Source organism: Callithrix jacchus, chromosome 21 (genome assembly GCF_049354715.1).
Source record: "Callithrix jacchus isolate 240 chromosome 21, calJac240_pri, whole genome shotgun sequence".
NCBI classification, from domain to species: domain Eukaryota; kingdom Metazoa; phylum Chordata; class Mammalia; order Primates; family Cebidae; genus Callithrix; species Callithrix jacchus.
The window spans coordinates 24,493,160-24,519,997 of NC_133522.1; the positions used below are offsets into that span (position 1 = coordinate 24,493,160).

The 26,838-nt window shown below is 40.6% G+C and overlaps 1 protein-coding gene across 2 annotated transcripts in view; it reads left to right on the plus strand.

Annotated features, from left to right (window-relative positions):
* The window catches only part of CXADR (CXADR cell adhesion molecule), a 70,534-nt gene that overhangs the window by 1,503 nt on the left and 42,193 nt on the right, over window positions 1-26,838 (plus strand). For both annotated transcript variants that reach the window (XM_008986507.5, XM_002761321.6), the window contains exon 2: window positions 24,994-25,160. In XM_008986507.5, the coding sequence (XP_008984755.1) occupies window positions 24,994-25,160 (167 nt within the window). The remainder of the gene's footprint in view (window positions 1-24,993; window positions 25,161-26,838) is intronic.

Below are 26,838 nucleotides of genomic sequence, written 5' to 3' on the forward strand. Positions count from 1 at the left end.
TCTAAAGCAGAAAAGTGGAAGAAGATAAATTATGTGGGGAAACTATTTTTATGGGAATATTTAGAAAATTGGATTTATTTTATTTATTATTTTGGAATGCCTCACTTTGATAGGCACAATCCTAAGACATAATATTTTGATACATAGAGTCACTGTGCTCATAAGATATGCATTATGGTTCAGTGAACATCTACTCCAAGGACCAATGTCTTCAGTTAAAGAAGACGACTATTTCTTTTTTTTTTTTTTTTTTTTTTTGAGACAGAGTCTTGCTCTGTCGCCAGGCAGTGCAGTGGTACAATCTTGGCTCACTGCAACCTCCACCTCCTGGGTTCAAGCGATTCTTCCGCCTCAGCCTCCCGAGTAGCTGGGACCACAGGCACGTGCCACCATGCCCGGCTATTTTTTGTATTTTTAGTAGAGATGGGGTTTCACCATGTTGGCTAGGATGGTGTCGATCTCTTGACCTCTTGTGATCCGCCCACCTCAGCCTCCCAAATTGCTGGGATTACAGGCGTGAGCCACCGTGCCCGGCCTACAAGACAACTATTTCTATTCCAATTTTTCAGTTTAAGAAACAGCTGAGGCTAGGCATGGTGGCGGTAATCCCAGCAATTTTGGAGGCTGAGACCAGCCCAGGCCACGTGGCAAGATCCCACTTCTACAGAAAATAACAAAACAAAACCCAAAAAGAACTACCTAGATGCAGTGATGCTTGCCATAGTCCCAGCTACTTGGGAGGCTGAGATGGGAAGATTGCCTGAGCATGGGAGATCGAAGCTACAGTGAGCCCTGATCATGACACTGCACTCCAGCCAGGGTGACAGAGTGAGACCCTGTCTTAAAAAAGAAAAAAATGGCCAGGCTCTGTGGCCCACACCTTTAATCCCAGCACTTTGGGAGGCCGAGGTGGGCGGATCACTTGAGGTCAGCTGTTCGAGACCAGCCTGGCCAACATGGCGAAACCCTGTCTCTACTTAAAATGCAAAAATTAGCTGAGTGTCGTGGCATGTGCCTGTAATCTCAGCTAGTTGGGAGGCTAAGACAGAGAATTGCTTGAACCTGGAAGGCGAAGGTTTCAGTGAGCCAAGATACAGCCTGGGCAACAGAGCAAGACTCTGTCTCAGAAAAAAATAGAAGAAACAGGTCAAACTAATTGATGGGTGGCTTTATGGCTTTATTTCTTCAGATATTTCTGACCATTTAGAAATGCATTGTTATGAACTCAAGTTCACTGTTAACGTGATCTGACTCCTACATTAGCAAAACAAGGAAAAGACTTTCCTATTTAAATTATACTATCAGTGATAGATACTCCTCTAGCTCTGAAAGAGTTTTGTGGTATACTCTGGCTGCAGATGGGACTCCTTTTGATGCATTTTTATTGCCTCCCTACTATTGAGTCATACTACTTAGTAATCCATAGTTGCAGCAGTAGTAAGCAGTGGCAGTAGCAGTAGTCGTAAAATTAAACCCCTGATCAGTTACTAAATGCCAGATACTGTTCTAAGGGCTTTACGTACCTATGTACTCAATGTACCAAGCAACCCAAGAGGGTGTTTATTATAATTATCCCTGTTGTACAAATAGAGAAACGGAGGCACAGAGTGGTTATATAACTTGCCCAGGTCACAGATTTGCTCTTGAATCTGTGCTGTCATCACATTGCTCTTCTGCCTCTACAGCAGCCACTTCCTCTTACTACCACCGGTCATCTGTCATTTATTAAGAACATACTGTTGGTTTGACTGTGTGCCAAATACTGAAGCCTTTTATTTTATTTTCTTAATTTTTTTTCGCTTTCCTCCCTCCCTCAGCCTTTTATTATTAACTCCTTAATGTCATAGGCTTAGCTGAATACTTTGAAGCATTGTGAGGATACTAGGGTTCTCCAGGGCTTGGGTCAACGCATGGCCTACGGACCTGCAGCATAGGGATCTTGGTTTGGGGTGGTGGTCTTCACATTGCCAACATGAATAGAACTAAAAAAGTCTGGTTTCCCAACCCCTTGTTAGCTATTTGATAGTGGTCAAGCCTCACTGTGTGTCTTTTGCCTTATGTGTCAAGAATGGGGATCCTGGAGGAGGTGATGAGGGTTGGAGGTGGGAGGGTTGGGTAGATGTTGGTCACGGGATACAAAATTAAATCCATTGTCCAACATAGTGACTGTAGTTAATATCAATATATTATATTTTTGAAAATCACTGAGTAGATTTTAAATGTTCTCACCACAAAAAGAATGTGAGGTAATGCATATGTTAATTCCCTTGTTGGCTGGGTGTGGTGCTTTATGCCTGTAATCCAAGCACTTTGGAGGTCAAGGTAGGTGGATCACCTGAGGTAGTGAGTTCCAGACCAGCCTGACCAACATGGTGAAACCCCATCTTAAAAAAAAAAATTCCCTTGATTTAGCCATTTCACAAGGCACACATATTTCAGAATAATGTGTTATATATAGATAAACATTCACATTTTTTGTCTGAAAAATAAATAGCAAAAGAAAAGAAAAACAAAACCAAATAGGGACTTTACTATCTGAGAGTTGTTGAGGAGTAAAGTGAGATGCTTATTGTTTTGTTTTACCTGTAGCCTTTACTTTACATTAAAAAAGAAAAAGATAAGATGTGATCTTTATCCTCTCCATATGCCCCTCTTAATCATTTCATTCCTGCTATTATACCAGCATCAAAGGAAAAGATGCCTCTCCTTCAGGCAAGCTCCTTATCCTGTCTGTTGTGGGGTCTCCATTGATTACCATCTTAACTCACTGCACCAGATCAGAGGACAGGACCATTGCCTGTATTCACTGTTGCTGTCCCTGCATGATCTTGTGGCTCCTGGCAGACAGCTAGTGTTCAGCAAGTCCTTTTTGCACGTCTCAAAGTTTCAACTTCGTTGCCACTCGGCCTGTGTAGATGATAGCACTCTCTTCAGTTCATCTCTCTCTTCCTTCTCATCTAGTAAAGATGATCCTTATAGTAATTATTCTGCTAGTCTTGTCTTACTCAGTTTTTAATCTAAAGAAGTTGCACTTCTGCTTTATCTCTGACCTTGTTCTATTTTTTCTCCTGCTTCAGTTGCCAAAGGTTACAGTAATGCATGTGCCAAATTGGTTTATCTCTTTGGAGCTCCTTGACACCTATTTTGGTTCTTTCCCACCCTGTTGACCTGCCCTTTACTGCCTTCTAAAATAGTCCCTTAAATGTCAGCCTTTCTTATGGTTTAGCCCATACTCCGATCTTGATTTTAAACCTGCAAGACCTCTTGTATCCATCATAGTACTCTCTCAAGTAGTTGCTAGTAAATTAAAAATATTTTCAGCTCCCAGCCTCGCCAGCATGGTAAAACCCTGTCTCTACTAAAAATACAAAAATTAGCCAGAAGTGGTGATGCGCGTCTATAATCCCAGCTATTCAGCAGGCTGAGGCAGAAGAATTGCTTGAATCTAAGAGGTTGAGGTTTTGAGAGCCAAGATCATGCCACTGTACTCCAGCTTCGGTGACAGAGCAAGACTCCATCTCAATATATATATATATATATATATATATATATATATATATATATATATATTTTTTTTTTTTTTTTTTTTTTTTTTTTTTTTCATGATGTCACTGCTGACCATGTTTTGTGTGGGTAAAGATCCGAAGGCTGTACTGAGAGCTTGGTGGGAGCTGACAGGTCTGTGAGGTTATGCGCCCTAACCCCACAGTACTAAGACACTGGAAGTGTTGAGAAGTGAGGTTATACACTGAGGTTTATTCTGTTGAGTGGTAGCCATGTAGCACCTCTCAAGGAAGGTAGAGCTGCTAAAGCTAACACAGGCATCCTCTGGGATGTCCTGGACATACGCAGTCCCTGTTGAAACAAAACAGGACAGTGTGGGGCTTCCACTTTGATCTGGAAAACTTTTCTGAAGAAGATAAAGTGGAACCTGATGTCTGGTTGCTTGAATGAGTGGCACAAAAACATTGGAGAGATTTCTGGCTTGAGTGTGTGATGATGTCACTAATTTACAGGAAATAAGGAGGAGGTTTTCGGGAATGACAATGAGCTTAGGTTTAAACAGGTAGTATTTGAGGTACCTGAGGGAGATGGAGGTAAAAAAAAATCTGGCAGGAAGATTTCAACAAAGGACTGGATTTCAGGAGACAAACATCGGTGATACAGACTTGAGAACTCACTGCTTTTAGGTGGCGTCTGTGTAAGGTTAAGGAGGAAATGCAGATATGACTAGAAGAGAAGGTGAAATGTGAGGCGGGGGAAACATCAATTTCTTTTTTCTTTCTTTTTTTTTTTTTTTTTTTTGAGACAGAGTCTTGCTCTGTCACCGAGGCTGGAGTGCAGTGGCTCAATGTCAGCTCACTGCAACCTCCGCCTCCTGGATTCAAGTGATTCTCCTGCCTCAGCCTCCCTAGTAGCTGGGTCTACAAGTGCATGTCACCATGCTCGGCTGATTTTTAGTAGAGATGGGGTTTCACCATGTTAGCCAGGATTGTCTCAATCTCCTGACCTCATGATCCGTCCACCTCAGCCTCCCAAAGGAAACCAACTTCTAATGAGTATATGGGAAAGCAGCTGGGAGCATGAAGGAATGATAGAGGATACGGGAGACCTAGAGGATGAAGGTGTCCTAGAGACTGATGCAAAAGTGAGGCTAGTGGGTTTTAGCATTGGGAGACTGTTGAGAACATTCAGAAAGTTCCCATGGGGAGGACAGTTCTGTAGAGATGAGAGTAAAGCCACATTTTAATAGAGGAATGGGCATCAGGTAAGTGGAGAGTGAAAAATAAACTTTGCATTTGCAGGTGGTTTGACAGTGAAGCTTTGCAAATGTGGCCTTAATTCCAGAAGGCAGTAGCATATCTCAGGGGAGAAGGTAGATGCTAGCAGATAAAGACTCTCTTAACTTCCTTCCATCTAGACCTACAAGCTTGTCCACATCATCATTCTTCCGCAAAACATGGTATTTCTCCTTAACGCTGATTCCTGAACTTTGAACCTTTTGGCTTCTCAAGGATGTCACTCTGTTGTCTCATCTATTATATCTGGATTCCATCAACTTTAAACCAGCTTATTTTACCTTCTTTATAGCCTTTCACTACCATTGTCTCTTCCTTTATTTTTTATCTTTAAATTATTAATTTTTTTTGAGACAGCGTCTCCATTTCTCTGCCCAGGCTGGAGTACAGTGGGTTCAGGTGATTTTTCTGCCTCAGCCTCCCAAGTAGCTGGGACTACAGGCACCCAGCCTTATTTTTCTTTCTTAACCAGATTTCTGGAAAAAATGGCCTACAGATACTGACTGATTATTTTTCTTCATGTCCACTAATTCTTCCATCCTCTGCAATCTAATTTTCTTCCCCGTCTACTCCTATGAAACTGCAGTTGGTCTGGTGGTCACATCACACCTTCAGCCTCTTAAACCTCAGCACAAATAGCTCTATTGAACTGTTTCTTCCTGCTCTTCAGCTATTCCTCATTTTCCTTTGTGTGGTCCGTTTCCTTCTTGTACCACAAATGCCAAGGGATCTCAGGTTATGGGTGCAGTTACTGTTTATTTGCTTACAGTCTCCAGTCCATTGCTAGTCTCCCTTTTCCAGCTTTACCCATATCAAACCCTCCACTTAACGTCTCTACACAGACTTCCCACAGGCATCTCTAGCTGATTCTGTTTCACACTCTTCTGTCTCACATTAATTGGTATTTTCAGCCACCAAAATGCCCACGCAAAAATATGAATATCTTACTTGGCCCTTCCTATTTTCCCATCTGCTCATATCCAATTTCTAAGTCACTATGTCCCTCCAGCCACTACTTGTAACCTAGGTTATATCGTTATCTCTTCAGCTTGTTGAGATGCTTTCATAATTGGCCTCCGATTGAGGGAACTCTACTCTGCCCTCCAGGCACATCCTGTTACTGCAGCATGTTCTAACCCTTATCAAGCATGCCTGTATTGTTACTGTTTTCTCTTGCCAGACTGTACATTTCATAGATCAGGGACTCTTTACATTGTGTTCCCAGTATAGGGCACAGTGCATGTTCGTTGCATAAATGGGGACAGGTGTTCTAGACGGGAATTCATGTTTGTAGGCTTGGGAAGGACCTAGAGGGGAAAGAGCATTTGAAGATTAAGAATAGCTCTATCTCCCAGCTACTTAGGAGGCTGAGGCAGGAGAATTGCCTGAACCCAGGAGGCGGAGGTTGCGGTGAGCCGAGATTGCACCATTGCACTCCAGCCTGGGTAACAAGAGTGAAACTCCGTCTCAAAAAAAAAAAAAAAAAAATAGCTGCATCATAGAAGTGAGCAGGGCTGGACTGTGTGTCCTGCACACATCAGCTTTGCCAGTTGTTCGGGAATAGAGTTTATATCATCACTCACATTTAGTTCTCCTGCTTGGGCAGCCAGTTTTCTCCCCTTCCCTTCTTTCTACCTTTCATCTGTCATAGAAGTCATCAGCAGGTGAGAGTTGATGCTTTCAGTCATTAAATAAAGGAAATAATTGAGACTGGGAACTTGGGATTTGGTTGATTTGGTGGCTAGCAGGTAGGGGATGTGAAGATAATTATTAAATTAAGTTAATTATTAAGATAGTTATTGAAGTAACCCAGAAAGCAATTAAAAATTATCTAATATGAATGACCTTATGGCTTTATCTTACTTTCATCTAACTTCTGTTTCTTAAGAAAACAAACCAAGCTGGGCCTGGTGGCTCATCCTTGTAATCCCAGCACTTTGTGAGGCTGAGGCAGGCAGATCACCTAAGGTCGGGAGTTTGAGACTACCCTGACCAACATGGAGAAACCCCGCCTCTCCTAAAAATACAAAATTAGCTGGGCATGGTGGCATATGCCTATAATTCCAGCTCACTTGAACCTGGGAGGGGGAGGTTGCGGTGAGCCAAGATCACGCCATTGCACTCCAGCCTGGGCAACAAGAGTGAAAACTCCATCCCCCCAAAAAAAGAAAGAAAAGAAATCTAATAATCTAGAATAATAATTGTTTGATTGGGTTTGGATTTAGGCTGGTTTCTTTTTTCTTTTTTGAGACAGAGTCTTGCTCTGTCGCAGGCTGCAAGTGGTATGATCTTGACTCACTGCAACCTCTGCCTCCTGGGTTCAATCAATTCTCTTGCCTCAGCCTCCTGAGTAGCTGGGATTACAGGCATCAATTACCACGCCCAGCTAATTTTTTTTTTTTTAGTAGAGATGGGGTTTTGCCATGTTGGCCAGCCTGGTCTTGAACTCCTGACCTCAGGTGATCTATTCGTGGGATCCCAAAGTGCTGGGATTACAGACTTGAGCTACCTCGCCTAGCCGGTTGATTTTTCTTCCCCTGCCCCAAGACAAAATCTCACTCTGTTGCCCAAGCTGGAGTGCAGTGGTATGATCTTGGCTCACTGCAACCTCCACCTTCTGGGTTCAAGGGATTCTCCTGCCTCAGCCCCCCGAGTAGCTGGAATTATAGGCGTGTGCCACCACACCTGGCAAATTTTTGTATTTTTAGTAAGGATGGGTTTTCACAATGTTGGCCAGGCTGGTCTTGAACTCCTGACCTCATGATCCACCCACCTCAGCCTCCCAAAGTGCTGGGATTACAGGCGTGAGCCACCACGCCCAGCCGGTTGATGTCTATTAAGAGTGTAATGCTAAGTGGAAATAGGAAGTGGAGTAAGTAACATTTTCTAGCTCTGGTTTCCTATCTTTTCTACTTGATTTATTCAGTAGGGCAGCACTTACAAATGGTGGAGCATGAGGAGTATGGAAGAATGTCACTTTGACGAGGTAACATGATTCGGAAAGCCAGAGCCAAGTTCATGGTTTCTTTGGTGATCTCTTGGAGCTCTTTTATTTTCTGAGACAGTGTCTCGCCCTATTGCCTAGGCTAGAGTGCAGTGTCAAGATTTGGCTCACTGCAGCCTCCGCCTCCCAGGTTCAAGCATTCTCCCACTTAGTCTACTAAATAGCTAACTATAGGCATATGCCACCATGCTAGGCTAATTTTTGTATTTTTAGTAGAGGTGGGGTTTTACCATGTTGGCCAGGCTCGTCTCAAACTCCTGTCCTCAAGTAATCCACCCATCTCAGCCTCCTGATGTACTGGGATTACATGTGTGAGCCACTGCGCCTGGCCTATATTTATCTCTTCTGTGCCTTCCCACTTGTCCTTCTTCCCTCACCTATTGCCTCACCCATTCTTTTTTTCAATACAGAGCGAGTTAGAGGCTAGGAATGGTGGTGCATGCCTGTAATTCCAGCACTTTAGAAGGCCGAGGTAGGAGAATCACTTGAGTTCAAGACCAGGCTGGGCAATATAACAAGACCTTGTCTCTACAAAAAAAATACAAGAATTAGCTGGGTGTGGTGGCATGTGCCTATTGTAGTCCCAGCTATTCAGAAGGCTGAGGGAGGAAGATCACCTGAGCCCAGGAGTCAAGGGTGCAGTGAGCTATAATTATACCACTGCACTCCAGCCTGGGCAACAGTGAAACCTTGTGTCCAAAACAAGTTAGCCAATTAGAGTTTAATTAAGCTTTTGAGTTTAACTTGACCCAGCAGTATTTGCAGTTTATTTCAATTGGCAGGGTGCTTGCAGAAAAAAAAAAAAAAGACTGTTTCTTGATCTATTGATAAAGGGAAGATAGGAAAAAGGAAGGAGATAATAGTAACTATTTTTTTTTTTTGAGATGAAGTCTCACTCTGTTGCCCAAGCTGGAGTGCAGTGGCGCAATCTCGGCTCACTGCAACCTCCATCTCATGCAATTCTCCTGCCTCAGCCTCCTGAGTAGCTGGGACTACAGGCACGAGTCACCATGCCCATCTCAAAGATGTTTCTTACGAAGTGGAATGGGAATAGTTTTAATTTCATTTACTTCTAAGAAATAAAAGTGTGTTGGAAAAAACAAAAACAAAAATGTGTGTTGACTGGGCTCGGTAGCTCACGCCTGTAATCCCAGCACTTTGGGAGGCCGAGGCTGGTGGATCATGAAATCAGGAGTTCAATACCAGACTGGCTAACATGGTGAAACCCCATCTCTACTAAAAAATACAAAAATTAGCTGGGCATGGTGGCTCATGTCTGTAATCCCAGCGACTTGGGAGGCTGAGGTAGGAGAATTGTTGAACTGGAAACCCGGAGGTGGAGGTTGCAGTGAGCTGAGATTGTACCACTGCACTCCAGCCTGGGCTGCAGAGTGAGACTCCATCTTAAAAAGAAAAGAAAAGTGTGTTAAGATTTTTAAAAAGAAACAGCATAACTGATTGCAGTTACGTTTTCTCTTTCCCACAGTTAGATGTGTATTCTATGAGAGTTTTATACATTTTTCAGAGGAAGTGTGGTTTGACTATATACTTGAGGTTCTCTCAAGGAACATACAGAGACAATGAACCAAATTTGTTTAGCCCCACCTTTGTTCAGTTGTTGGAGTGACTGTCACTCTCTTCAGTCTTTCTTACAAGTATTTTAAACTCTTGAAGACTGGACAGTTGAGATTTCTCTAAAGACCAGACACAAACTTTTGACTCTGTTTTTTGCCAGGGCAGTTCTGTAGGAAGTATTGAGAAGACTCTTAACTTATCCGGTTGTGCAGTGTGAAAGCAGATACTTCTAGAATGAACTTGTAAATCTGAGCTAGCAAAGTGATCATATCTTATTTTTATTTATTTATTTATTTATCTATCTATCTATCTATCTTTGAGACGGAGTTTCGCTCGTTACCCAGGCGGGAGTGCAATGGCGTGATCTCGGCTCACCGCAACCTCCGCCTTCTGGGTTCAGGCAATTCTCCTGCCTCAGCCTCCTGAGTAGCTGGGATTACAGGCACGCACCACCATGCCCAGCTAATTTTTTGTATTTTAAGTAGAGGCAGGGTTTCGCCATGTTGACCAGGATGGTCTCGATCTCTTGACCTTGTGATCCACCTGCCTTGGCCTCCCAAAGTGCTGGGATTACAGGCATGAGCCACTGCGCCCGGCTGTCATCATATCTTATTTTTAAAGACAATTCCACACCCATCTCATTTGGAGCCACTCTCTTAACCTTGGGATAGAAAGGACATGTTCTATTCTCATTCATAGGAAACAAGTCCTAAAGCCAAGGCAGTTGTGGCATTGGTGTAGAACAGTGCTGTCCAAGCAACATATGTAATTTACAGTTTACTAGTAGCCACATTAAAAGGCAAAAAGAAAAATGCGAAGTGAAAGTGAATATATTTTGTTTAACACTATACATACCAAATATACTTATTTCCATACATAATCAAATGAAAAATACTGAGATGTTAAAATGTTTTTCGTGCTTTGCCTGAATCTGGTGTGTGTTTGATTTACAGCACATCTCATTTGCACTAGCCTCATTTCAAGTGCCTGCAGCTACCGTATTGGTCAGCACTTGGAGCTTTAGTTCCAGTCACCTTCCACCATAGTCCTCGAATAGCTAACCCAAAAAAGCATGGGTGCAGTGTGCCATCAGAACAGCTTTCTCAAATGGGACATGCCTTTGGACTTGTTCTCATGAGATTTTACTTCCAAAATGGTTGTTTTTTTTTTTTTTTGGTCACATAATATATATTTTTTGTTAGCAATGAGCTAAAATAAAGTTTATTTCTTAATCTCTTTTAATCATTCGAACATTTGTTACAGGCACAAAAAATTATATCAGCTGTCCTTATTCCATAGTTAAAGGCAATCACATTTTGAGTATAAAGCGGAAAAATATATGCATAAAGATTATAGTTTCAACTTGCCTTCAGGGGAAATAAAAGCATTTATGGAGAGGTGCAAAATAAGCAGGAAAGAATGGCCCCAGGTAATGGTTGCTGGGGAAATTTGAAGTCGCTTAGTGGTATTAAAAAGGAACTTAAGCCAAGATTGAGGCAATCAAGTTAGACATGCTCACAACAGGGATAATTTTCTTTTTGGAGTTAACCTTCATTAACTTTAGGATTTTTCTATAAGGAAATACAGTATTTGTTCATTTTGCTAATAACATCTGTGTCTATTTCTTGAATTGCTTATTTTCTGTGATCTCATCTTTATAAGACATTTCATCTGGGTGGGTTTTGGGTTTTTTTGTTTTGCTAAATGGTCACTTTTCCTGTCTCATGTTAATTGAAAAGGAAGAGAAGCGAACTTGAGGTTTTCTCTGAGCCAGGGAGGCAAACAAAGGAAGATTTCCTTATATGGAGTGACACATATTATTCTATGAAGGTGATGAAGATATTCACCATGGCAACCAATCTGCCTCACCCATAATGCAAAATACCCTATTTGCATTTATTTTGCCAGAGAATTTTGAAATTAGGATCTATGTAGTAAAGAATATGGGGAAGGTAAAGTAGTATTTCATTTGAAAAGAGAATAGTTTAATTTTTCTTTTGGCTAGTCAAGTGCAGTATTAAGAAGGAGGGAAAGAGAAGAACAAAGGGTTTCATCTGTAACTGGCTGTGAACAATTGATTGAAATAATTCACTACTTTTGGACCAGCCAAGAAGAAGAATAATTTTGACCAGGATTGGAATTTGAACACTCCCCCAAGATGAGTATGTCTGTGTGCAGGGAGAGTGGGGAAGAGTTCAGTCACGATCCCGTTCAGCAAATCTCCACCAGGATGTTTCCTTTTTACCTGCCCTTATCTGATTTTCCATTGTAATTTACATTTTCTCTGGTCCTGCTTTGTATATTTTGTATTAAATATTTCTTATAAGCAGGCTCCATTCCTGTGGAAGTTTGAGAGTAAATAAATAATATAATGTGTACTTACAGGCAAAGCATTGTAATAGTTGCTTCAGGAGATATAAATGAGTAACACTTCCAGTACTCTTGGCAAGCTTAAATTCGGAGGGAGGAATCAGACAATTATTCATGCAGCTATGGTACCAGGCAGAGCCAGGCAGGGATCATAGCAGGTATGCTAGCTAAAAAAATGTAAGGTATTCTGATTATTCCTTCTGTGCCCTTAACTGGCATCTCTAAACTATTTTCCCCTCCACCTTTGGAACCCCTCATCCTTTGAGACTTCTGCCTCTGCTTGTACCTAACTTGGAGTTGCTTCTCCTTGTTGACAAGAAGTACTCAGCTTCATATCCACCCCCTCCCCAAGCATTATCTGGCATTTTCGTATTTACATTTTACAGTGTGCTTTTCTAACATCCTTACACCACGTTTTCTTGACCTTTCACATACAGTGATTTTTTAGCCATTTTACTTAGGCAACCCTTTCCTTATGCTTAGGTTTTTTTTTTTTTTTTTTCCAAACTTAACCAGAGACACTTTAGTGCTTAGATCTTCGCTTCTAAAACCATGAACTCTAAGGCCATGCCTCCCAGTTTTCTCACTCTGCATCACACCTTCTCCTTAATATCAGTGAGACCTCCAGACCCTTCCCCAACCCTCACACTGGTCTTCTGACTACTTTGAAACCAGAGTTTCTTTATTAATCCTGGTTAGACTCCAGCACCATTCCTGATATGCATCAGTTCTACAGTTTCTTTGCTCCTGCTCACAGACTGTGATGCACAGCTGTGTGGATTGGGAGGTACTTTTTATTGTCCAATTTGACTAGTCTTTTTGTCTTTGTCTTTTTTTTGGAGACACAGTTTCACTCTGCTTCCCAGGCTGGAGTGCAGTGGTGCAATCTCGGCTCGCTGTAACTTCCGCCTTTGATGTTGAAGTGATTCTCCTGCCTCAGCCTCCTGAGTAGTTGGGATTACAGGTGTGCACCACCACACGCGGCTAATTTTTTGTGTTTTCAACAGAGACTGGTTTCTCCATGTTGGTCAGGCTGGTCTCAAACTCCCAACCTCAGGTGATCCACCCGCCTTGGCCTCTCAGAGTGCTGGTATTACAGATGTGAGCCACTGCGCCCAGCCCCCTTTTTGTCTCAATTTTAAGTACATTGATAAAGCATTAGAACATTGTATATTTAACAAAGACAATTTAAATTTGCTTGTTTCTTATTCCTTCAGGTATTCTAAAATTTATTTTTAAGTAAAGCTTTTAATTGAAGTTATGACATACACAGAAGACCACACAGTTTAGAGCATTAAATTTTATGAGTGTATGGGGTAGAGCATTGTCACAAAGTGGACATACCTACATACCTAGCAACCTGATCCAGAAATAGAACCAACCCATGCCTCAGAAGTCCTGTCATGTCCCTTCCTTCAATTTTTTTTTTTTTTTTTTTTTAAGATGGGGTTTCACCGTGTTGGTCAGGCTGGTCTTGAACTCCCGACTTCAGGTGATCCACCCGCCTTGGCCTCCAAATTGCTTGGATTACAGGCGTGAGCCATCACGCCCGGCCTAATATTTTTTTCTTTTTTTTTTTTTTTTTTTTTTTTGAGATGGAGTCTTGCTCTGTTGCTCATGCTGGAGTGCAGTGGTATGATCTCGGCTCAATGCAACCTTCAATTCCTAGGTTCATGTGATTTTCCTGTCTCAGCCTCCTGAGGAGGTGGGACTACAGGCACACGCCACCACGCCAGGCTAATTTTTGTGTGTTTTTTAGATAGAGACAGGGTTTCACCATATTGGCCAGGCTGGTCTTGAACTCTTGACCTCAAGTGATCACGCACCTTGACCTCCCAAAGTGCTGGGATTAAAGACATGAGCCACCACACCCACCCCCCTTCACCTTTTTTTCCACTCTTTGCTGATTTTTAACAATGTAGATTAGTGCTAACATTTTATGTAAATAGAATTTTACAGTTTGTCTTTTTTTTGTCCAATTTCTTTTACTTCTCATGTTTGTAAGATTATTCATGTTTTGTAGCTCTGGTTTATCCATTTGCATTGCTGTATGGTATTATGTGACTGTACCACAATTGATTTATTTATTCTATTGAACCCCTTTTCCCAGCTTTTTTGCCATTATGAAAATACTATTGTGACATTATCCTACATGTGTTTACATGCATGTGCACATAAATTTCTACTTATCAATGGAATTTCTGAGTCCTGTAGCTTATACATAAATATCACTTTAGTAGATACTCCCTTTATCCCAGCTTTTTTGCCATTATGAAAATACTACCGAGACATTACCCTTATACATACGTTTTTGCTTTAGTTGGTACTGCTAATCAGTTTTCCAAAGCCAGTTGTACCAGTTGACACTTTAATCAATAGAGTATGAAAGTTCCAGTTGTGGCCAGACATGGTGGCTGATGCTGTAATCCCAGCACTTTTGGATGCTGAGGTGTGCGGAGCACCTGAGATCAGGAGTTTGAGACCAGCCTGACTAACATGGCAAAACCCTGTCTCTACTAAAAATACAAAAATTAGTTGGTTGTGGTGGCAGGCACCTGTAATCCCAGCTACTCATGAGGCTGAGGCAGGGAGAATCACTTGAACCCGGGAGCTGGAGGTTGCAGTGAGCTGAGATTGTGTCACATTACTCCATCCTGGGCGATGGAGCAAGACTCCATATCAAGAAAAAGAAAGTTAAGGTTCCAGTAGGTCTGCATCCTCATCATGGCCTTCTTTCATTTTGACTATTCTGGTGGATGTGTTCGTGCCATCTTATTGTGATTTTCTTTTCTTATTCTTTTTGTTATGGAAAATTTCAAATATATGTAAAACTAGCACTTTGGGAGGCCAAGGTAAGCAGATCATGAGGTCAGGAGTTCAAGGCCAGCCTGACCAATATGGTGAAACCCTGTCTCTACTAAAAATACAAAAATCAGTAGTCCCAGTTACTCTGGAGGCGGAGGCAGGAGAATCACTTGACCTCGAGAGGCGGAGGTTGCAGTGAGCCAGGATTGTACCACTGCACTCAAGCCTGGGTGACAGAGGGAGACTCCATCCCCACCCCCACCACCAAAAAAAATACTGGTTCCTGGTTTGTGTAACTTACTTCTTTAAAGTGAATCATTTTTTGACTATTATTGGGTGTGTTGAGACAGGGTCTTCTTCTGTCACCCAGGCTGGCATCAGAGGTGCAATTATGGCTCCTCATAGCCTCAACTTCCCAGGCTCAAGTGAGCCTCCAGTTCAGCCTCCCTGGTAGCTGGGACCACAGGCAGGTGCTACCACACCTGTCTAATTTTTCGATTTTTGTAGATAAGAGCTCTCACTGTGATCTACCCTGCTTAGATCTACCATGCCTGCCTAATTTTTTGATTTTTTGTAGATATGAATTCTCACTGTGTTGCCCAGGTTTGTCTTGAACTCCTGGGCTCAAGTGATCTTCCCTCTTCAGCATCTCCCAAAGTGCTGGGATTGTTACAGGGGTGAGCCATATTATTGTGTTTTTATAGTAAGTCTTCTAATTTCTATGAGCCAAATTCAGCAATGCTACTGAATGTGTCCTCTCTTTAAAATCGTAACCCTTATGACGTGTTTTGACATTTTTCACAAAGCTCAATATTAAATAAATTCTTCATAACCTTTGGTATTAAGGTCATATCCTCTTTCCAAGCAACCAAACAAGCATGTAAGACTTTGGAATATACATCAAGATTCCTCTTATTGGCCAGGCACGTTGGCTTACACCTGTAATCCCAGCATTTTGGGAGGCCCTGGCAGGTAGATTACTTGAGCTTGGGAGTTCAAGATCAGCCCGAATAACACAGTTAGACCCCGTCTTTACAAAAACATACAAAAATTTGTGGGGCACGGTGGCATGCACCTGTAGTCTCAGCTACTGGAGAGGCTAAGGTGGGAGGATGGCTTGAGCCCAGGAGGTGGAGGCTGCAGGTGGAGGCTGCAGTAAGCCAAGATTGTGCCAGTGCACTCTAGCCTGGGTGACAGAGCTAGAGTCTGTCTCCAAAAAAAAAAAAAATTCCTCTTCATTTTTATTTGTAAAATTTTTCATTTTTTGTTAATTTCTTTGGAATAGCTCTAGATATTTTGAGAAGAATCATGTATCAGTGTGTATTTTTTTCCTTCATTTTTTCCTAGATAATATCTGAAAGATAACAAACATAGCTTTTTTCCTCTATAGATTGAAGAATCTGTAGTTGTGATTTTAGAACATCCCCAATAAAAGTTTTTCTTCACATGGTTCTCTTATGTTAACAACTATATATAGAGTAGCATCAATGTTAGTTTCTTATCAGATTTGCTAACATTTCTCATTAAAAAATAAGTATCCTGCCTTTCCTTCTATCAGCACGTGACCAGGCTTGCTCATTTCCCTCTGAGCTATTTCTCTCATCTTGGCTTCGTTGTTCGATTGCTTTGCTTCCCTGGTTGGACAGTCATCCCAGGGCTCCCTTCCCCTGCCTATGGCCCTCTCTCCCATCACCATTCCTCTTTCAGAAAGTTCCTTCATTTCACTTTCCTTCTGCTCTGAGCTCCCTCCTTCCACTTGTCCAAGGCTGGAAGGGACAGGGCTGACTGAATAAGTCTTGGGACACACCCTCCAGAGAGAAAGCCCTGACACTTCTGGTTAAGTTAGTGTGTGCTTCAGAAGAGGGACATGTAAATATCTATAGCAGAGGAAATGTTGTATAAAAGAGAGGAGGAAGCAATTAACACTGCCTGTGGGTATCAGGAGAACTTCCAATATGAGCTGACAAGTAAAATGTACTTTTATTTATTTTTTCTTTTTGAGACAGAGTCTCACTCTGTCTTCTAGTCTGGAATGCAGTGGTGTGATCTCAGCTCATTGCAACCTCTGCCTCCCTGGTTCAAGCGATTCTCCTGCCTCAGCCTCCCAAGTAGCTGGTACTACGGGCGCATGTCACCACTCCCAGCTAATTTTTGTATTTTTAGTAGAGACGGGGTTTAACCTTGTTGGCCAGGCTGGTCTTGAACTCTTCTTGACCTCAAATGATCCACCCACCTTGGCCTCCCAAAGTGCTGGGATTACAGGTGTGAGCCACTCTGCCAGGCCTAAAATGTATTTTGATAAATGGCTGGAGGTGCTCTTTGGGGAGAAGGTGGAGCAAAAAGAGAAAAGGGACTTTTAGACATAGAAAGAGAAGCATGTACCAACAGTGTTCCACAAATGTGGACTGATTTGTCTTGATTTGTTGATTTTATGATTGGCCCCAGATCAGATCAATTTCACTGTTGTAGTTAATTTTGTCAATTTTTTTTTTCACTACTTTGAAATATACCATCATTCATTCCTAGGGCAGTTTCCCTTCTCTTACATACTTGTGCCTGTAAACCTTGCTTTGCCTGCCTCTTTCCTCAAAGATCCCACAATTGTTACCTGCTTATCTCCAGGCATCCAGAATTGCTGGCTGCTGTTTTATTGTTGCAACAAAGTGCTTTGTTGACTGCTTAAATCTCAAGACAGATTATGCGGTTGCCTAACTCATAATTCTTGGCTCCTCTCTGTCACTGCTTGAATTCTTCAGTGAGACATGATGTTTAAAATCTCTGTGTATATGCCATCACTGGTCAGGCTTTTCATCGAGTATCTTTCTGGGATAGATTAAAAACACAGAACATATGTTTCAAAACGTTCCTTTTGTTTTATTTCCTCAGTGATAGAAAAAAGAAAACCTTCATTCAACAAATGTTTGTTGAACGCCAAGTACCCAAAATTTTGCTCTGTTAAAGAAAACTAGTGATGATCAAGAAGAGCATAATCTTTGCCTCTAAAGTCAAATGTGAAATAGTCCCTGGGGGCAGTGGGTGAGAGAAGGACACAGAGTAAAGGGCAATTTCAGTAAACTGAGAATAGTGCCTGTGATGAAAGCATTGTTAGTGGCCCAAGGAGTAAATAGGAATTCCTTATTACCTAAACAGATTTCTTCCTGCTCTTGAATTTTCTTGTCTCATTTCCTCATTTTTCTAATTTCAGTTCCTTTATGATATTTTACTTCCCTCTTCTTCCACATTAGTCTGCATTAGGTAACTAGTGTTATTCAGCCTTTACTTGGATTTCCATAAGAAGCAGTTCTTTGATGTCATTGCCTGGAATGCCTGTTCCACAGGTTTTGTAAGGATCAAATGAAATAATAAATGTAAAGCCCTTTGCATAATGCTTGACTTACAGATAAGCAGTAAATTTAAATTCCTGTGCACCTCTATATCTTAATGTGCATACATTTTTTTTTTTCTACTGAGAAGGACCAGCCAAGCAGTTCTCTCGTCATTGGCTATGGATTGAAAATTACATTTTTCCATTGTTTTGTGAATTCCCAGTATGTCTTAGTCTTCTTGAGAATTTTTCCTGAATTCATTAACTTCATGTCCAGTTGAACAGTATACCTTATCCATGATGGGAAACTTCATTGCTCTGGGAAACTGAATCCAGTGTGTATTAGTCTGCTCAGACTGCCATAACAAAATACCATAGACAAAATACCATAGATGCCTTAAACAATAGAAACTTGCTTTTTCACAGTTCTGGAGTCTGGGCAGTCCAAGATTAAGGTGCCAGCAAATGGTTTCTGGTGGGGACCCTCTTCCTGGTTGTCAGTCAGCTGGCTTCTCCCTCTGTCCTCACGTGGCAGAAAGAGTGCTCCAGTGTTTCCTTCTCTTATAAAGGTGTTAATTCTGTTCTGGGCTCCACCCTATGGCCTCATTTAACCTTAATCACTCCTTAAAAGCCCTACCTCTAATACAGTCACATAGTGGGTTAGGGATTCAACATATGAATTTTGGAAGGGACATAATTTAGTCCACCACTGTCCCTTCAAAATTATTTTTATTATATTAGAATATTTATTAGTATACATTATTATATGTTGAATGTTACGTTCTTTTTGAAAAACCTAATTGGATTCAGTGATTGTATTTGCTGTCAGGTGAATGGAACTAAACCTGAAGGTGGCAATGTTTAGTCATACTTCTATTTATATGAGAGAAAGTCAGTGTTACTACCCAGAAGCCAAATTTTAGTCACATCTTTTTGCTGGAGAGGACTGGTTCTACCTGATATATTTGCCCTCACTCTTTGTCTGAGGTAGATGAGCTTGAATTTCTTACTCTGATTTTCCTTTCTGTTGTTGGACATCTAGGTTGTTTTCAGATGTTTTTTTGTTTCAGAGTGCATCAGTGAATAATATCCTTGTACATAGGAGCTGTTCACTTATGAGAGTTCAGCTGCAGTTCCTGAAAGTGGGTTAGCACATTGACATTTCACAGGTCTTCTGTGCTGGCAATCGGTTGTACTGATTGACTTTCCATGTTGCCATGGTTTCCAGCACTTTTGCTTTATTGAATCTTTTTAATCATTATCAATTTTATATTTGAAATATGATGTTACATTATTTTAATTTTTATTTCTTTAATTATAAATGTGGTTGGGTATGCTCTTGTTAATCTTTTTTAAAAATAGACTTTATTTTGTACAGCAGTTTTAGATTTATAGCAAAATTGAGCAGAAAGCACAGAGTACCCCTATACCCCCTTCCTCCACGTACCACAGTCTCCCTTACTTGTCAACACATTCCCCACCAGAGTATACCTTTGTTAGAATGGGTGAACCTGTATTGACATATCATTATCACCTAGAGTTCATAGTTTACATCAGGGTTCACTCTCTGGGTTTGAACAAATTTATGACATGTAGCCACCATTGTAGTATTACACAGAAGCATTTCCCTGCCTAAAAATCCTGTGTTCTACCTATTCTAGCCTTCCCTCTTTCCCCTGCAGCCATTGATTTCTTTACTGTCTCCATAGTTTAGCCTTTCCAGAATGTCATATAGTTGTAATCGAACAGTGTTTAGCCTTTTGAGAGTGGCTTTTTTCACTCAGTAATATGCAGTTGCATTTAAGTTTCCTCCATGTCTTTTCATGACTAGAGTATGCATTTTTGACTTGGTATGCAATACTGCAGAAGTAATACTGTTCTTTTCTAAACAGGAGGTACTTGATGCCCATTTGTTCTAGTGAAGGTGATTTTGATTATTTGATTAAGGTGATGTCTACCAGATTTCTTCATTGTAAAGTTCATAACATTGCCACCCTTCTAGAAGAATAGCTTCTTTCATTATTTCCAGTTTGTTTCCAATGTTACAGTGGAAACAGATCTTTTAAGGTCTTAGTAGGAGGTGACATCAAGGGCTAAAAAAATACTCTTTGATGAACTCATGTCACTTTGATGCTCAGATGTAAGTCAGACTGTGCAGAAGAGAAGCTCTAAAGAACCAAGTGATTTAGAAACTGGAGCTAAGAAAAGCAAGCAGAAATCTGGGAAATGTTATTTCAGTCACTGCCAATATGGGATGTGGTTCAGTCTGTTTATTTATATAATATGATCCAGTGCTGTGCACTTATTAACTGGACTTTGCAAATACTTGTAGCTTAATAATGTGCTGCATATTTTATCACATCCTGAATATAAATTTGGATAAAATCATAAGAAGATTTGATATTTGATTTGGATAAAATCGTAAGAATATTTGATATTTGATTTACTTTTTAAACAGCATTTGGACCTGCAAATAGTTTGCAAGTTAGATTATTAATCTATTTGCTGCATTAATAAAATTGGGCAGTATTAGGAAAGATGCCCAGGGACGCTGTATGAGACCAAGTGTCTGTCTTTTGTCTTATATAATTTATGTCTGTTGCATACTTCAGCACTTGAAAAACTATGCCTCTGTGAAAAGAGGCCCTTCAGTGTTGCTAGGAAACCCAAGAAGTGTTTTATATGATCTCAAGATTTTAATTTATTTCTAGTGCAACACAATGAAGAGGAATTGAAGGTTTTAACCATTTTTGGGGGAAAAAAAACCTGAAAGTCATTAAAAAATCATTTTAAAATACCATTAGCAGCGTGCTCATTTAAAAAAATCTCAGAATAGAGTAGAAATGGGCAGTCATCTTCCTTAAAATCTTAATTCTCAAAAGTAATTGTTGTTAACAGTTTGACATATATCTTTTTATTTTGTTACACATATATAACTATTTTAAGGCAGTCTTTTAAAATTAGTTTTTATGTATCAAACAAGAAAGAAAGATGATATGAAAACTAAGTTGTATTTTATTTTGATCATTTTCTGTAGTATAAGTACTGAGAGCATGAATTTGGGGGTTTTCAGCTTTTACAAATTTAGATGTCTAATTGAAGTTATTTAACTTTTTTTTTGAGACAGAGTCTCACTCTGTCGCCGGGGTGGAGTACAGTGGTACAATATCAGCTCACTGCAACCTCCACCTCCTAGTTCAAGTGATTCTCCTGCCTTAGCCTCCCGAGTAGCTGGGACTACAGACACATGCCACCACACTTGGCTAATTTTTCTATTTTTATTAGAGACGGGGTTTCACCATGTTGGCCAGGATGGTCTTGAGCTCTTGACCTCGTGATCCACCCCCCTCGGCTTCCCAAAGTGCTGGGATTACAGGCATGAGCCACTGAGCCTGGGCTTATTTTACATTTCTAGTTGATTTCTACAAAATGAAAACTCTAAAAGCACACAGTAACCAGGAAGTTTTCATTGTTATCGATAGAAGTTTTCTTTCTCACTTATATATTCTTAGCTCCATATTTGAATTATTTCTTGATTTGTTTTGGAATGAGATTTTCATTTTTTTAAGTGTACTTAGATTGTTCTTAATCTTATTTAATGCATGAAGTATTACTAACCAAACTAAATTTATCAAATTTATAATCCACTCACCTGTTCTTTTCTACTATGTGCAAAGAACTACAGCAGAGATAGAGGTAGCCAGAATTTCTTCCAGCCCTAATAGAGCTAATGATTCAATAGTAAATCAGAACATGCATTTTAAAAGGTCCTAGAAATACAAGGTAGTATAGGAAGAAGATAAGTTTCTGAACATCTAGAAGATGTGACAAGCCAGGCACAGTTGCTCAACTCTATAATCCCAGGACTTTGGGAGGCTTAGACAGGAGGATTACTTGAGCCTCAGGAGTTAGAGACCAGACTAGGTAACATAGTCTGGGAGACCCTCCCCCCACCGCAAAAAAAAAAAAAAAAAAAGAAAAATGAAATAGAGGGTGTGACACAACTCTGGATGCTACTAAGTCAATAAAATTTATTTAGGAAAAAAAAATTCCAAGGCAACATATGCTAAGTGCTGAGTAAGTGATACAGAGGGTAGAAAGTGAAGGACAATCAGCACTCACAGAGAAGCAAAGAAAAATTATTGTAGGGTAGAGATGTAGAAATGCCTCAATGAATGAGGTAAGAATGAAATTATTAGAAATAATAGAGTTTATTTAGGTTAAATAGGAGAAACACTTGAGGTGATACACATAAATACCAAATCATATCCTTTTAAATAGAAATGTGGGCATGAATTGGAGGCCAGAGTAGTTGGACTTTTGGGGTGGATCAGTAGGTTTGGGTGATGTCTCATCCATATTTGCTGGGTAACAAACCAACTCAGATTTTAGAGGCTTAAAACAAAATCATATATTCATGATCCTGTGGGTTCCTGGTTAGACTAGGCTGGGATGGAAAATTACGGGCTCAGCAGTGGGGCTGCAGAGAGCTAGCTGGTCTGGACTTGGGCTGAGTGTTATAGGGTTGGCCAGACACCTCTGTTGCCTGTATGGTTTGTTCACACAGTGGCAGGTGACCAAGGAGGCAAGAGTGGGTGCAGCAAGGGTTCTTGAGGCCTCACCCTGGAACTGTAGAGGGCATTCCCGCCACATCCTGTTAGTCAAAACTGGGCCAGCCTAACGTTTAAGGGAGGAGGTACAGATAATTTGTATCGCAATTTAAATTTATTTCAGGAGGCATTTACATGTGATTGAAATCTTATGATGGTACCTCAATGTAAATGGTTTTTAATATAACCAGGATTTTCTTTAGTTCTCAATCTATTGGCTTTGACTTTATTAAAATGTTATTACAACTCAGAGTCTGTGTATATTAAGCTTATTTTAGGACTAATGGAAAGAATCATGCAGTGACTAATAACATAACTCTTCACTTTGGTTTGTTCTATCAAAATTTATTTGAAAAACAGCATCAAGATAGTCAATGTAGAGAATTAAGACTTTGGATTGATTTACTCTTAATTTAGCTCTAATGTGTTTATTTTTTTGGTGGGAGCAGGGGAAAGGGAGAGGAAGAGAGAAGCAGGTCCCATGCGCCAACCATATCTTAGTGCTTAGGGCCTCTTCCAGGTCATCATCCAGCTCTGAAGGCTGTCAGGGTCAGGTGACATAGGTCCAAATAGTAGAGCTGCTCTTCAACAGAAAGTGGTGAAACTTACAGTTATGCATACTTTAGACGTTTGAGTTTATACTTAAGAAAATATTGAGTAATCACAAGTAACCATAGATGTGACAAACTAGTGCTGCACATACTTTATAGTATGAATAGGAAAAATGTTTTATGTGATTTTTTTTTACTTAGAGACTAAATTTGCATTTTATTTTTTATTTTTTGAGATGAAGTCTTGCTTTGTCACCCAGGCTGGGGGGCAGTGACATGACCTTGGTTCACTGTAGCCTATACCTCTTTGATTCAAGTGATCCTCCTGCCTCAGCCTCCCAGGTAGCTGGGTAGGTGCTATAAAGTCAACTATTTGGTAAAAAAAAAAAATGTTTTTTGAGACGGAGTTTTGCTTTCGTTGTCCAGGCTGGAGTGCAATGGTGTGATCTTGGCTCAGTGAAACCTCCATCTCCCAGGTTCAAGCAATTCTCCTGCCTCAGCCTCATGAGTAGCTCGGATTACAGGCATATACCACCATGTCTGCTAATTTTGTATTTTTTGTAGAGATGCGGTTCCACCATGTTGGTCAGACTGGTCTTGAACTCCTGATCTCAGGTATCCACCCAGCTTGGCCTCTCAAAGTGCTGGGATTACAGGTGTGAGCCACCATGCCTGGCCGTAAATTTTTTTTTTTAATTTTTTTTTTTTGTAACATTGTTGGAGTCAAATTTTTAAAAGATACGTGTTGACAGATTTTCTTTCTTTTTGAATTATCCTTATCAAAACTTATTGCTTAGAAATATTTTTAAGCATTCAATAGAAGATTATAGAATTAAATCTAATACAAATTTAAAAAGCCTTAGCAGAAACTGTCACAATTGATCAGCATATACCCTGCTGACAGTGACTTAGTTCCCAGTGTTTGTGGTAAGCATGAATTAGTGTAGCCTTGAATTTGTATGACATGACTGACTGTATTAGTCCATTTTTACACTGTGGTAAAGAAATATGTAAAACTGATAATATATAAAGAAAAGAGGCTTAATTGGCTCTGCAGGCTGTACAGGAAGCACGGCTGGGAGTCCTCAGGAAACTTACAATCATGGCAGAAGGCGAAGGGGAAGCAGGCACATCTTACATGGCCAGAGCAGAGAATGGGGAGGTGCTACAAACTTAAACAACCAGATCTCCTGAGAACAGCAAGGGGGAATTCTGTCCCCTTGATCCAGTCACCTCCCACCAGGCCTCTCTTCCAACACTGGGGATTATAACTCAACATGAAATTTGAGCAAGGTCACAAATCTAAACTATATCACTCACCTTTCAGAGATTCTAGCCAAATTCAGTTTTAAACATTTGCTTGCATCTAGAAACCCTCTACTAGTAGAAACTTATATAATGTCAGGAAGTTCAATGTTCTTTAAGGGAATTGTATAAAATAAGATGATACTTGGCTGGGCACGGTGGCTCATGCCTGTAATCCCACCACTTTGGGAGGCCAAGGTGGGCGGATCACGAGGTCAGGAGATTGAGACCATCCTGGCTAACACAGTGAAACCCTGTCCCTACTAAAAATACAAAAAATTAGCTGGGTGTGGTGGTATGCACCTGTACTCCCAGCTACTCAGGAGGCTGAGGCAGGAGAATCACTTGAACCTGGGAGGCTGAAGTTGCAGTGAGCTGAGATCACGCCATTGCACTCCAGCCCGAGCAACAGTGCGATACTCTGTCTCAAAAAAAACACAAAAATGATAATACTAATTGTGTCACTGTACTTTTACAAACACACAAATTAAAAACTGGGCATCTCTGAGTGTGGACTCCATTCCTCTGGACCCAAACTCCCATCCTGTATCCCTCGCATCTGTGTGCTGCTTCTGAATGGCTGCAGGGCACTGTGTGTGCTGCCATTATAATAGCAAATGCTTAGTCCCATGTACATTTCTTTCTCTAGATTTCACCAGAAGTTTGAGTATCACTACTCCTGAACAGATGATTGAAAAAGCCAGAGGGGAAACTGCCTATCTGCCATGCAAATTTACACTTAGTCCTGAAGACCAGGGACCACTGGACATCGAGTGGCTGATATCACCAGCTGATAATCAGGTGGTGGATCAAGTGGTAAGTTTGATATATCATTGCTCACTTAGCAGCTGTCTGTGCAACTATCTGATGTGTCCATCACTTTGCCAGTCACATGGGTGGGCTGCAGGGAGCTAGGAAGGAAGCCCCCTACTTCTTAGGCTTATGGCCTGGGTGAGGAATGCAATTGATCTGGTAGAAATTGAGGACACCTATGTAATGGAGGAAAATGGATAATGAGTGGCCTAAGGTTACAGAAGAGGAAAAGGTCACTGGAGTTCTTAGAGAAGGTTCAGGGAGGAAGAGGAACTTATGAAAATTCTGACAATCTGGATTTGAGGCAGGGAATAGCAGAGGCCTAGATGGAGCAGGCATAATGCTGAGACAGGAATGTGTGTCATGTATTAAGAGATGGCAAATAACTGTGCTTTGTTATTAAAGGTTAGAGAGAATTGAAATTTTTTTTTTTTTTTGAGATGGAGTTTCACTCTTGTTACCCAGGCTGGAGTGCAATGGCACGATCTTGGCTCACTGCAACCTCCGCCTCCTGGGTTCAGGCAATTCTCCTGCCTCAGCCTCCTGAGTAGCTGGGATTACAGGCACGCACCACTGTGTCCAGCTACTTTTTTGTATTTTTAGTAGAGACGGGGTTTCACCATGTTGACCAGGATGGTCTCAATCTCTTGACCTCGTGATCCACCCACCTCGGCCTCCCAAAGGGCTGGGATTACAGGCTTGAGCCACCACGCCTGGCCGAATTGAAATTTTTACACAAGGATTCTGTCAGCAGTAGAAGGGTCATTAGCTATAGTATAAGAAGTACATAGTATTACAGTCTATTTTCCTTATTTTTTCAAGTTAAACATCCTGTACAATGCATTTCTTAAAAAACAAAATCAAATCTTTTTAAATTAATTTTTTTCTTTGACTTTAAAACTTCCCAGCATAAAAATGAAGTCTTTAGAACAAAAGATAATCTATAAAATACTTAAATTTAAAAAATATTAAAATATTGTTTCAGTATTTTCCCTAATCAAATTAATAAGCGTTTAATTTAGAAAATTTGGAAAGCCAAAAATAGCAAAGAGGAGGAAACATGCCTAGTAATCTCATCTCTTAATATATATGTCATATTTTGCCTTTTAAATTATTCCAGAATATTTTATTTAGAATGTTGCACATTGGCTTTGCCTGTCACATTTAATTTAAAAATATATTAATACATTATATTAGATAGGGGGAGAGTAAAACAAGTCCAAATATTTAGGTAAATATAATAATACATATATTTGGAAGAGAAATTTTATATGTACTTATTCATGTAAAAGAAGGGGATATTTAAAAGTGGCAAGTTGCATTCTTCCATTTAATAGCTGAATCAGTGCAGTTAGGTAATTCATATTTTTGGCAAATCCAGTCAGTTTGCCCTTGAAGTTTATCTGAAGGATATAATTAAGGTGATTTCTCAAGTCGTGAGTAATTAGAGCCACCCCGTGCAAGGATGTAACCTCTTCCCTGATTCTGCTACCAGAATTTCCTTCTGATTCCCTAAGCAAAATAAATCGAGCCTGACTCATTTTATCACTCAGCCCTGTTACCCTGTTCGCTGTCTCTCTGACCTCCCCCTGACCCCCCGCCCTTCTCACCTTCTCTCCCTTCTCTCTCTGGAGGTGCTGGCACCTGGAGTACAAGCTCCTATCTGAGGTCTTGCAGTTCC